This window comes from Sabethes cyaneus, chromosome 1 (assembly GCF_943734655.1).
Source record: "Sabethes cyaneus chromosome 1, idSabCyanKW18_F2, whole genome shotgun sequence".
Classification (NCBI taxonomy): domain Eukaryota; kingdom Metazoa; phylum Arthropoda; class Insecta; order Diptera; family Culicidae; genus Sabethes; species Sabethes cyaneus.
In genome coordinates this window covers 85,785,497-85,799,372 of record NC_071353.1, presented here as the reverse complement: position 1 = coordinate 85,799,372, position 13,876 = coordinate 85,785,497, and the positions used below count along the sequence as shown (strand labels likewise).

Here is a 13,876-nt window from a genome sequence, read left to right as displayed (position 1 = left end):
ATAGCTGTTATGTTTAACAAAATATATCATTTTAGGGTTGGTTAGGGCCTAACCAAAAATGGTGCTGATCCATTAAATAATTTATATTGAAAAATGGTTCATTTGATCGAAATAGTGTCTTCAGCAAAGTTGTAGATGATAAAATTGCCTTTCTAAAAAAATATGTGCACTGTAAAAACATTTCTTTTGTTGAAAAAACAAGAAAGTAAAACTAAAAAGTTAAATATCTAAAAAAGCGCATTTTTTAAAAATTTTATTTTTTGACATGTTAAAGGTAACAATATACACTACTTTTTCTAAAAGTTTCATTGCTGGCGAATGAAGGGCGAGTTTTGAAAATTTAAGGTTTTTTTATTTTTACCAAAAATAAATTTTTACAGTGTATAACTTTTTTTTGAAGATGATACTTATTATAATTCTCATCTTTAGAAAAAGATCGGAGGTCTCTGAAGCAAATCCCAATGTGGTTTTACTATTGGATCAGCTCAAAGCTGTAAATTTTATTGGTTAGGAAATCAATTCAATGCTGTTAAATGCTTAAACTACTTACAATCGGTCTCTTACTAAGTATGCAGATTATATGTAGATAATATGATGACAACTTTTAATCAACTTTAGTTTATAAAATACTGTAAATTATACAAATTAAGAGATGAATAGAAAATAATGTGAAAATTAATATATTAATACTAGGTTGACCCGTCGTGGCTAGCCACGATACCAAAACGTTTGAAAATTTGAAAATGTAATATGGTTTACAATTAAAAAGAACGTATTCAAAACTATTAATGATGCAACTTTAAAATTGGCAGCCTTCTATTAATTAAAACACGTGTAATCTACAAACGAAGTAAATGAGGCCTAGATAAAAGGGCAATAATCTACCAGTTGTGAGAACCATGCTGCGAGGGAGACCATTTCAAAAAAGTACTCAATTTTAGAACCAACACCAGGTTTCACCAACACAATGATTGGCAAAAAAATGTTAATTGCGTTATACCGGGCAGACGCTTGCTGTCTAATCCACTCGTTGGACCCCAACTACAAAAACATCCATGGTTTTAGTAAACCGGACAAACTCTTGAATTAGTTATTTGCTTGAAATCGAGTCAACGCAACACAAAGTCTTGGGTATTGGAGATTTCAACGATTTTTTTTGCGACCCAGTACCATAAAAAAATTAAAATATTTTCAAAATACTTCACAGTAAATATCTTAAGCTACTTCTACTAAATTATTAAAGTTAGAACTTAAATTTGCAGATTTCAATACTATGTTATTTTATATTGAGATGTTTCAGATCGCGTTGGTAAATCAGCTTTGCAACTACATCATGGAACAACACGTTTCATATAAACCACATTTTGATTAATTCTGGTTTTTTACCATCAAAGTTTGAATGTGTCCTTGATAAAACATCTGACTGTTTAAGAAAACACGCTACAACACCTCTGTGTGATTCAGACATCATCCCACATCTGACTCGGAAAGGGTTTAGGTACCATTCTCGTAAGAAACTCCGGAAGAAGTAAATGTAGGGATAAATATACTCAACGGGATATGCGTTTTCGCGCTTTATATTGAGTATGAGCTACTTTGGCAGCTTCTGATAATCAATTATAGCTTGATTAAATCGTAGGCCAACCTTATTATCATATGCCAAATCACCATTAAGAATGTTCCATCAATCTCAAACGGTCGACATTTGCTTCAAATATTGTTTTAACCCCAATTTTTTTGTTCCCGCGTAGGACTTGTTGAAATCAGTATCGCATTATGTGACAACCCATCAAATTGCCGATACGATGGCGCCCACCCACCCACTGCTGAAATTATTGTTACCTTCACTACACTTGTTGTAGTCTGGAAATTTTTTATTTAACAGCTTGCTTGGATCTAGCGTTACAGTCAGACATAAGGAAACTATATATAGTAATACTTTAACAATTCGCTCGCTGACTGCGTTACCAAGATTTCTATTTACTGCTGCTATTGTAATGACGTTTCTCTTTCTAACGTTAGTGCGTGGTAGGAAGATAGGCCTTATCAACCGGGGGTCCGTCGATGGATTTTCCCACCGTAATAGCTGGCGAATAAAGGGCAAATAAGTTATAATATTTTGAAAATTTCATGTATTTTTAATTTTCACCAAAAATATTTTTTACAGTGTATAACTTTTTCTAAAGATGATACTTATTATAATTCTCATTTTTAGAAAAAGTTATACACTGTAAAAAATTATTTTTGGTGAAAATAAAATAAAACATCATATTTTCAAAATATTATTACTTATTTGCCCTTCGTTCGCCAGTAATGAAACTTTTAGAAAAAGTAGTGTAGGGGAGAGTAGTCAACAGTGAGACAACAGGAACAGTGAGACATCGGGAATAGCTTCGCCATAAAACGTACAAGATCCATGATATTTTCCTGCAAAGTAAATTTTGTGAATCTATATCACATAATACAGTTTGAGAAAAATTTATTGATTTTTATTGAGTATATTTTTCAACAAAAGTCGTTTTTGGGGGGGTCAAAGTAAATTTTATTGCGAACATTTTCAGGTGATTTTAACGGCAAATCGCATAACTAATCCAAATTAAAGTTACTACATGGCATCTCATAGGAATGAGAGATAAAAATAAAAAATATAAGACCATCGAATTGTTTGCTAACACCACTATTTCACTATTTCTTATAAAACATTCCTATTGGGAACAGTAACACAAACAGATGTGGGTAATTTCCAAAAAAAAAATTTGGGTTGAATTGTAAACCAATCCATATAAATTGATTGTAAATGGGTTCTGAAGTGTAAGTTGAAGGTCAGATAACCAGGATTTGACCTTTATATGAATATAAATGTAGATGTGAGAAAAATCGGAATTTTCAATACTGCACAACAATAATGTATCCTTTATGCACAAAATAAACAGTACGACTTCTAAACTATTCTTTGTTACCAAAAAATATGGTTTAAGTTTAATTCTAATATGTGTCTCAGTATTCAATACTCGTTGTCTCACTCTTCCCACCTACTGCGGAACAGTGAGCCAAAAAGACACCTTCACATTTGCGTTTGTAACTACCAAACGTTTAACCAAACGGGCTGAAACATTTTTTTTAGACAACTAGAAGGACATACCTTTCAAATGGATTGAAGACCTCGTTGGTAACTATCACCAAAAAAATTTTAAAATTTTTGGAAAAAAGTGTCTCACTGTAGACGTCTCTCCCCTATATTGTTACCTTTAACATGTCAAAAAATAAATTTTTTGAAAAATGCGCTTTTTTAGATATTTAACTTTTTAGATTTATTTTCGTTCTTTTTTTTTTCAACAAAAAAAAATTTTTTTACGGTGCACATATTTTTTTTAGAAAGGCAATTTTATTATCTACAACTTTGCTGAAGACACTATTTCGATCAAATAAACCATTTTTCCAATATAAAATATTTAATAGATTAGCACCATTTTTGGTTAGGCCCTTTTGAAAAAGCAGCCGACATCTTAAAAAAATACCTGATATGATTAAATGACACCATTTTTTAAGGAGAATAGCTATGCAAAGTTTCAGCTAGATCAAAAATGATAAATTAAAATATATGTTATATTTTCGTCACATGTTGTGGAATCCCTCTGTAATTTTGCAGTTATTTGTATTTCAAGTGGATGAAATAGGGCCATTTTTTGCGTTGTAACGTCACGAAAAAGGTGTACGTTTTCGCTTTCGCAGAAAAGTACAAATTCGAACAATCTTATAATCCGTATTCTCTTTGTACTCAAAAATACCTTTAAAACGGTGCCTAAAGAATGATAATAAGTTAAGTAGGACCTAAGTTACTAAGATCAGTGATTTTGATAAAATCTGTGAGTTATCGTCACACGCACGGATCACAATCCGAACAGATCATGACAAACAGTGAATCTTTAGCGTTGATCACAAGATTTTGTTCTCTAAACATTTTACCTAGCTGCGAGAAAAAAGGTCACACTTGCTGTTTGTATTGCGATTCATACGATGCACACAACCAATCGTCTGTATCTGTTATATTTCTGAACGCAATCATGCAATGAACATGATCTGACTGTGGGAGATAAGGATAACATAATAAATAACGATAAATCAACTTGTAGAATTGCATCTGAATAAATACAAAATAATAATAAACGTGTTCACATTGATATGTTCTGACAACACTGTCAATGCAAAATATATAATTCAATACGGCAACAGCGCGTCAATTGGAAAGTATTACGCAGCTGCCTAGCGATACTATATAAACGGACGCCACCCGTACGGATCCTCATTCTTGTGACGACTTTTGGAGAAGCAGCAAGCAGCAGCAGGACGGACATCTACTGGAGCAACAGTAGCAGCTGAAAGGACATCCACTGGAGCAGCAGCAGCAGACAGGATAATCAGTAACAATACTGATAGCTGGTCCGAAAGTGCCGCAGCAAAAGGTGGCTGATACCTACCAGCGTGGACCCTTCGGCTTACTGCTTAGCAGCAGCAGTAGTGGATGAAAGCGAGCAGTCTGGTTTGAAAATACAAGCTAGTCGCTTCGGTTCACGACACTGACATGAGGTTTGTCATAATCTGTACGGATCGCGACAAAGTGTTTGTCGCTTGTAAGTAGTGATGTCAATGAATCTGATTCTTGATCGCTAGAAGCGATTTTTTCCATCCCTGCAACTGACAGTCGGACGGATTCAAAACAAGTGAGACATAAGTAATACCATCGAAGCCTTAAGACATAGCATAATAGTTGCTTCAGAAAAGTTTCGTCATTAAAAAAGCACTTTCTAGTGATGAACAAACATTTGGACATTAGGGTGTCCCTAAGCAGATACAAAAAATTATTTCTTTATTTTAAATCAGAAATGATTGCAGTCTACAGAAAATTTGTAGAAAAACTAATTTCAAGAAACTTCGTTGAATACTGAAGATTTATATTTCTTACATGAAAAAAGTTATAGAGCCAAACTCTTAGGGACACCCTTAAAAATATTTTTTTTTCGATCTAGTTCTTCAATAACGCTTCGTACGCGTTTTAGATATTCTAAGAAATTGGTAATCGAATTAAATTGCACATTTTCGTCGAAGGTAGTAGAGATCTGTCTGTTTTCCTTTAGGAGCTATCCCTTGTTTCTTTTATTTATGCATGTTCACCTACGGTTGCCTTCAAAATAATTTTTTTAGATTTTCCACAGTGTTCTACCCTAAGTTGTGCATGGTGGAATACAGCATAAATTAACTCACAAAAAACAAGTGAGATTAACTGCTCATAGCTGCTCTCCCCCGAGATACACCCCCTTAAAGAGTACATATACAAATTAAAAAGCCAGTGATAGCTCCTAAAGGGAAAAAGATAGTGCTCTATTATTTTCGACAAAAACGTGGAATTTAATTAGATTACCAATTTCTTAGAACATTTGCAAGCCATACACACTTAAAAAATAGCACCGAATTCGGCAAAATTTTGCCGAAATTTCAATAGCCGAACGTTCGGTAAAAATGTCGATGGTGTATATCGACGTTTACGAATCTTTAGTGATGTTTGGCTACTTAAAAAATTTTACCGAACTTTCGGCTGTTCGGGGTGATTTCGGCAAAATTTTGTCAAGCTCGGTGCTTTTATTTAAGTGTGTACGAAGCGTTATTAAAGAACTACATCAAAAAAAATTTCTTTAAGTGTGTCCCTAAGAGTTTGGCTCTATAACTTTTTTCATGTAAGAAATATAAATCTTCAGTATTCAACGAAGTTTCTTGAAATTAGTTTTTCTACAAATTTTCTGTAGACAGCAACTGTTTGTGACTTAAAATAGAGAAAATATTTTTTGTATCTGCTTGAGGACACCCTAATGTCCGAATATTTTTTCACCACTAGAAAGTGCTTTTCAAATGAAGAAACTGTTCTGAAACAACTATTATGCTATGTTGTAAGGTTTCGATGGTATTACTTATGTCTCATTTTCTTAGAATCCCTCCCACTGCGCGTCGTAATTTGTGAACAACCCCACAATTACGTGCAAAATAGTGAAAAAACAAATTACCAACACGTTTTTGGATTATTCCTTATGTACAGAAGGCAACAACAGTGATAATTAACGAATATGAACTGAACAGATTTTTCGTGACGTTACAACGGAGCTACGACCCTCTCTGTGTAAAGCAGAGCGTTGTAACGTCACGAAATGTGAAATCAGTTTAAAAATTAACTTCACTAATTAGGCCATTACAAATATTTTATAAAGTTTTTGTCCTTCCGGTGTCGGTCACTGAAGGGGGGGGGGGAAGGTTGTAGCGAAAAAAAGTGAATTTTTTAGTCGAGGAAAAAAAACATAGATTTTAAGAATTTTTATTCAAGGTTTAAACGTGAAAACCGAATCTATTCTTGCTTATAATACATACGTTATTAAAGAATAATATTTACTCTTACAAATTACTTTCACTTGTACTTACTCAAATTGGTAACAACTTACTTATACTTACTCAGCAATTTCATGAAAAAAGGATCTATCAAAGTGCTCCTATTTTGTTCAAATTTTGTAAACTTATTCAATTTCCAAAAATTTTATGTAAAACAACGCACTACGCAACGTTAACCAGTAGATGAATTATGTTCCGAAGACGTGTCGATTTCTATTTCATATAGCAAGTAAGACCGTATAACAAAGGTTCCTTTCACCACTAGGTGGATTAAATCAGGTTTTTAACAGAAGAACCAGAAGACGAATTTCTGGCGCGTTGTAACGTAACGCTACATATTTGCTTTCCAAAACAATCTAGGTAAGGCAAATGCTATTAATTTGTTCATTTTTAATTGGAAATTTTATGCTCTTTCCAAAAATTGTAATAATATTTGGGGGTTTTTTAACGATTTTCCCAGCTGAAACACAAATACTGTGCAAAAAAAATGTCAAAACGTTGTAACGTCACGGCGGAATGTGTTATAAGCATTCCCTCTTACCAACGCTAATATGCAGAGATATAGCGCCCTATACGCTTAGATTAGACGGGTTGTGTAAATGTGTAAAAATTTATTATTCAACTTTCTTATAAAAACCAAAACCATTATTTAGTCATATCCTCTTTTACAATTTGACCGTTACAAAGATAAGTAGAAGTATAAACTCAATTAAAACCAATTGTGATTTTTGTTTCGAGAAATGTTCCGAATGTAATTTTTCCATTGTTGTTCTGAATAATAATAGTGCTGTATGTCGACAATTTATTGTGTACCGATCGTTATGTGGAACAATCCGAAATGCCCTTCATCCATCCTAGGCACAGTGATCTGTTCAAAATACAGTCCACCGAATCGAATTACACCGTCTCGAACAAATACGTTCACTATTTACTATTTGCTTTGCAGTGATTGAGTAAAAACCCGATTTAATCCACCTAGTGGTGAAAGGAACCTTTGTTATACGGTCTTACTTGCTATTTGAGATAGAAATCGACACGTCTTCGAAACATAATTCATCTATTGGTTAACGTTGCGTGGTGCGTTGGTTTTCATTAAATTTTTGGAAATTTAATAAGTTTACAAAATTTGAACAAAATAGCAGCACTTTAAATTTTGATAGATCCTTTTTTCATGAAATTACTGAGTAAGGGTAAGCTGGTTGTTTCTAATTTGAGTAAGTGCAAGTAAAAGCAAGTTATAAGAGGAAATATTATTCTTTAACATATACATTGCGTAGTAAAAGTCTAGTTCATAGGTTTTTGAACTACGCATAAATTTCTGTAACGCCATTATTTTTGATTGACATCAATAAAGTTTTCTTGAATAAATTTCATCAATTTCTATTAACCTTCGATTACTCACGCTGTTGCATTTTGTACAACACGTGTAGGTTTTTGAATGCCATATTGTTATAAAGTTACAAATCTCTGCTTAACTAACGTATGTTCTTCAATTACCTTGTTATGAGCAAAATGTCATAATTATGCATTAATACTTTAAATTGTTGGGCAAATAGATCAGCATAAACTGACATCACAGAAACGAAGCAATCAGCATGTGAGTTGTACCGCGATTGGCCCTGGAAGTTTCTCTCGTTTCTTCATATGTAAAAATGGTGTCTGTATGCAGCAACATAATTAGCAAATATAAAATGTTTAAAATGTATCTGTTGGTAGTCGAGTCATTCGGGGTCAAAATTAAGGCTTTTTTTAATCAAAGTTCTACAGTACCTAAACAAACAAACAGAGAGGTATACTATATTAATCAAAGTTGTGTATTATTACTATTTATACAATTTTGTAATACATGAAAAAGGAATGCAACAATTACAAAAAGAGCTAAAATAGAAAAAACTGATCTTACAAATTCATATACAATGAATAAGATTTTTCTCTCTTCGCTTAATAGATAGAAGGTTACTGTATTCAACAAAATTTCTTGTAATAATATGTTCTAAAACTTTGCAGAACACATCAATGTGTTATATTGAAACTGAAGAAAAATAATTTTTTTATTTCACTTATAGGGGGATTAATCAAAATTTAAATTGCACTAGACGATAGAACTTTCAATTTCAAGAAATTCTTCCGAAGGTTCCATAAACCTAAAACCAAGTTTTCCCAGTCAAAATTCTAGTGCGCATTTCTTTTTGGCTTTGGGCCATTGTGCGCGCGAGTAACCGTATAACAAAAGTTGGCGCTAGTGTTGGAGGGTTAATATCTTTTGATCGACAAAACCGGTTCTTCTGAAATTTTGCAGATATATTTGCTGCATTAAAATCTCTAATTTGATGCCAAAATAATTCAAACTAGATAAATCATCTTAGATGAAATCGTTATAAATTATTGTAAATTTTAATGTGTTGTATTCAATTGATCATAACTCTCAAATTAAACGTCCAATCAAAAAACAAATCAATAGTGATCTATTAGGTTATGTTACCTGTCAAATGAGACTAATAGCGTCTAAATCGCTTTAGTCATTTCTAAGAAACAGGCGATAATTATTACCTTGTCAAAACAGGTTTTTTAAGCATAACTTTTAAACTGATTGTTTGTTTTCAATAAAATTTATCCGAAAAATTTAGTGTTAACAAGAGCTTTCATTCGATACCAAGATCGTTGAAATCGGTCATTTGGATACGGAGAAAATCGTGTCACGTAATTTTTACTTTTTTACTTATAACTTTTAAACGAAATGTCGGACCTCGAAACAATTCAATAGTGATATACTAGGCAATAATACCTTTCAAACAAAAGTAATAGCGAACAAATCGGTTCAGCCATCTCCGAGAAACAGGCGATAGAAAAGTTGCGCTCCGCACATACATACACACATACATACACACACACACAGACATTGCTCAGTTCGTCGAACCCTGTCGATTGGTATATGTGGCACGGCCCTCCGGGCCTCGGATCAATTTTGTGTTTTTCGACCAATTCCTAAACCTTTGTTATAGTATAACAAAGTGTGTGTGTGTGTGTGTGTGTGTGTGTGTGTGTGTGTGTGTGTGTGTGTGTGTGTGTGTGTGTGTGTGTGTGTGTGTGTGTGTGTGTGTGTGTGTGTGTGTGTGTGTGTGTGTGTGTGTGTGTGTGTGTGTGTGTGTGTGTGTGTGTGTGTGTGTGTGTGTGTGTGTGTGTGTGTGTGTGTGTGTGTGTGTGTGTGTGTGTGTGTGTGTGTGTGTGTGTGTGTGTGTGTGTGTGTGTGTGTGTGTGTGTGTGTGTGTGTGTGTGTGTGTGTGTGTGTGTGTGTGTGTGTGTGTGTGTGTGTGTGTGTGTGTGTGTGTGTGTGTGTGTGTGTGTGTGTGTGTGTGTGTGTGTGTGTGTGTGTGTGTGTGTGTGTGTGTGTGTGTGTGTGTGTGTGTGTGTGTGTGTGTGTGTGTGTGTGTGTGTGTGTGTGTGTGTGTGTGTGTGTGTGTGTGTGTGTGTGTGTGTGTGTGTGTGTGTGTGTGTGTGTGTGTGTGTGTGTGTGTGTGTGTGTGTGTGTGTGTGTGTGTGTGTGTGTGTGTGTGTGTGTGTGTGTGTGTGTGTGTGTGTGTGTGTGTGTGTGTGTGTGTGTGTGTGTGTGTGTGTGTGTGTGTGTGTGTGTGTGTGTGTGTGTGTGTGTGTGTGTGTGTGTGTGTGTGTGTGTGTGTGTGTGTGTGTGTGTGTGTGTGTGTGTGTGTGTGTGTGTGTGTGTGTGTATGTAATGATTTTTTCTATCGCCTGTTTCTCAGAGATGGCTGAACCGAATCGTTCGCTATTACTTTTTTTTGAAAGGTATTAATGTCTAGTAGATCACTATTGAGTTGTTTCGTGATACGACGTTTCGTTTAAAAGTTATAAGCAAAAATGTAAAAAATACGTGACACGGGTTTCTCCAGAACTACATGACCGATTTCAACGATCTTAGTATCAAATGAAAGCCATTATTAAAGCTTAATTGTTCAGGAATTTTTAATTGAAAACAAACAAGTAGTTTAAAAGTTATGCTTAAAAAACCTGTTTTGACAAGGTAATAATTATCGCCTGTTTCTCAGAGATGGCCAGACCGAGTTATGCGCTAATAGTCTCATTTGAAAAATAATATATCCTAATAGATCACTATTGAATGATTTTTTGATTGGACGTTTAATTTGAAAGTTATAAGCAACCGTATACACCAAACCAAAATTAACAATAATTTATAATGATTTTAACCAAGATAATTTACCTAATTTCAATTATTTTAATATCAAACGAGAGGTTTTGACACTACGAATATATGTCGACCAACATTTGAAAAGGGCGGATGAGCCAACTGTCAAACAGAACGAGTGAGAGTTATTTTTTGCTGGAGCAGCATAGGAAAATGAACTCTCACTCGTTCTGTTTGACGTTGGCTTGTCCGCCCTTTTCTAATGTTGGTCGACATATATGCAAAATTTCATAAGAATTGGTTGTACCGGTCAAAAGATATTAACCCTCGAACACTCGCGCCAACTTTTGTAACACGGTTACTCGCGCGCTCAATAACCCCAAATCAAAGAAAACGTGCGCACTAGAGTTTTGACTAGGAAAACTTGGTTTTTGGTTTATCGAACCTTTAGAAGAGTTTCTTGAAATTAAAAGCTCTATCGTCTGGTGGAATCTAAATTTTGATTAATTTCCCCAAAAGTGAAATAAAAAAAAATATTTTTCTTCAGTGTCAATTTAACACATTAATGTGTTCTGCAAAGTTATAGAGCATATTATTACAAGAAATTTTGCTAAAGACAATAACCTTTTATCTCTACAGCTAAGATAAAAAAATCTTATTTATAGTATACGAATTTGTAAAATCAGTTTTTATATATTCGCTCTTTTTGTAATTGTTATATGACTTTCTCATGTATTACAAAGTTGTACAAATGATAAAAATACACAACTTTGCTGAACATAGTATACCTCTATGTTTGCTTGTTTAGAAACTGTAGAACTTTGATTATAAAAAATACCTTAATTTTGACTACGAATTACTCGACTACCAGCAGACGGATACATTTTAAAGATTTTACATTTGCTGATGGTTTTGCTGCATACAGACACCATTTTTCCATATGAAGAAACGAGAGAAAATTCCAGTTGGGGTCAATTGCGGTACACCTCGCATACTGATTGCTTCGTTTCTGTGATGGCGGTTTATGCTGATCTATTTTCCCAACAATTTAAATTATTAATGCATTGAATAATTATGACATTTTGCTCAGAATAAGTTTATTGAAGAATATACGTTAGTTAAACAACGATTTGTAACTTTATAACAATATGGCGTTGAAAAAGCTGCACGTGTTGTACAAAATACAACAGCGTGAGTAATAGAAGGTTAATAAAAATTGATGAAAATTATTCAAGAAAACTCTATTGATGTGAATCAAATAGAATGGCATTACAGGAAATTATGCATAGTTCGAAAACCTATAAACTAGACCTTTACTAGGCAATGTATATGTTAAAGAATAAGATTTCCTTTTACAACTTACTTTTATTTGCACTTACTCATATTAATAACAACTTACTTATCCTTACTCAGCAATTTCATGAAAAAAGGATTCATCAAAATTTAAAAGTGTTCCTATTCTGTTCAAATTGTGTAAACTTATTCAATTTTCAAAATTTTTATGTAAACCAACGCATTACGCAACGTTAACCAATAGATGAATTATGTTCCGAAGACGTGTCGATTTCTATCTCAAAAAGCAAGTAAGACCGTATAACAAAGGTTCCTTTCACCACTAGGTGGATTAAATCGGGTTTTTTTTCAGTTTGATTGATTAGTCGCTTATTTAAATATTACTCAATGTATTGTATGTAATGCTGCTAGATAGAGTCAGCAGGATTGTTGCACTAGCCCCGCAATTGTCCTGTACTCTAATAGCCGGCTGTGAAATCTGTCGATAAAGAAGACTTGACTTAGAAAAGACGTTTAAATCCAAGACTCTGGTTTTTAATGTATTGTTATGTATTCCAATGTTACTAGTCGAAATATCTCAGGTTATATTTCTTTTATAGGTATTTATAAAATAACATCAAATCATGAATCACTGGGTATACCAAAAGAATTCATCGCTAGAAATGTACTACCTTTCCTGTGGCCACTATCAATTGAGACTAGTTTAACTATTCAGCAACACCAAAACGTTATGATTCTCATAAAAGACTTAAGTGAAAGTGTCGAATCAGAACACAGTAGGAAACTGAAACAACTGAACACGGATGACAGAAATTCTTTGCAAATAAATTCAGTATCGTCTGAGTACCAATTTCAAATTGAGAACCAGCTGCAGATCGAGAACCAATATCAGATCGATGGGTTAAGGTAAGCAAATTTCTGTAATAAGCAATAAACATCAAATTTATGTTTTCATATCTTAGATCACAGATCAACATCGTAACATCAGATGCTAACGCGAGTTGTGCTTCCTCAATATCTCAAATAGTACCGCAGATTACTGCATTACAACCACAACACTATTTGCATGCGAATGCTGGGAGTTTCAATAGCAACGCCTCATTTAGCTCACCGTTTTTGCTTCAGCCTATTAAAATTCCAGATCCAAACGTAAAAGATCAGTCAAATAATATTCTAACTAATGAAGATATTTTAGAATTTTTGAAGTAGTTACGGAAGGATTACAGGATTACGTCTAATGTCTAGTTTGTACGTATTATGACAATATAAATTATTGCTAAACTAACAACTTGCATTATCAGTATTTTTTAAAAGAAGTTGTGAAAGTATAAAAAAACTGTTCTTCTAGTATGTTTTGTTGAAAATTCTCGGTGAAATAAAACTCTTATTAACTCTTAGAAAAAATGTTACGGTGACTAAAAATAAAACAATAAAAAAACCCCGAATTAATCCACCTAGCGGCGTGACCTAGCCTTTCTACTGCCACAATAATCATTATTTAATTTCTCAGGAAAATCTATAATTAATCTTAAATACCTTTGGACCCTTTACGTTTTGTTCTTATTGTAAAAACAAAAAGTAAAGTGTCCAAAGGTATTTAAGATTCATTCTAGTTCTTACGTTAGCACGACTACATAATTGAAATCTATAATTAACTTGACTATATTTTTAAATATCCGTTCTGTATTCCTCCAAATCCTTATTTGCCAGTAAAATTCACGACGTATTGCGTACAATAATTATATTTTCTTTCCTTGGGTACATAAACACTTGTAAGCGTCATTTATGTTACTTGATGAACACCTTACTTAGTTTTATAATATTTACGTGATTTATAGAAACATAATGTAAACACTAAAGATAATTTTTGCATACTTGAACGAATATATATACAAAATTAGAAATTAATCCTCTAACAGGTCTACAGACGGCCTTCATTTTCGGGCTTCAGATCCACATACGAAACTTGTTTTGAATTGACTATATGAAATA

At 33.6% G+C, this 13,876-nt stretch overlaps 1 protein-coding gene across 1 annotated transcript in view; it reads left to right on the top strand.

The window, feature by feature from the left end:
* LOC128734182 (SCY1-like protein 2) overlaps positions 1-13,159 on the top strand; it is a 189,279-nt gene extending 176,120 nt beyond the window's left edge. The window contains exons 5-6 of the mRNA XM_053828243.1: positions 12,484-12,790; positions 12,847-13,159. Coding sequence (XP_053684218.1) covers positions 12,484-12,790; positions 12,847-13,093 — 554 coding nt within the window. The 3' untranslated portion in view covers positions 13,094-13,159. The remainder of the gene's footprint in view (positions 1-12,483; positions 12,791-12,846) is intronic.
* Positions 13,160-13,876: the final 717 nt, after the last annotated feature.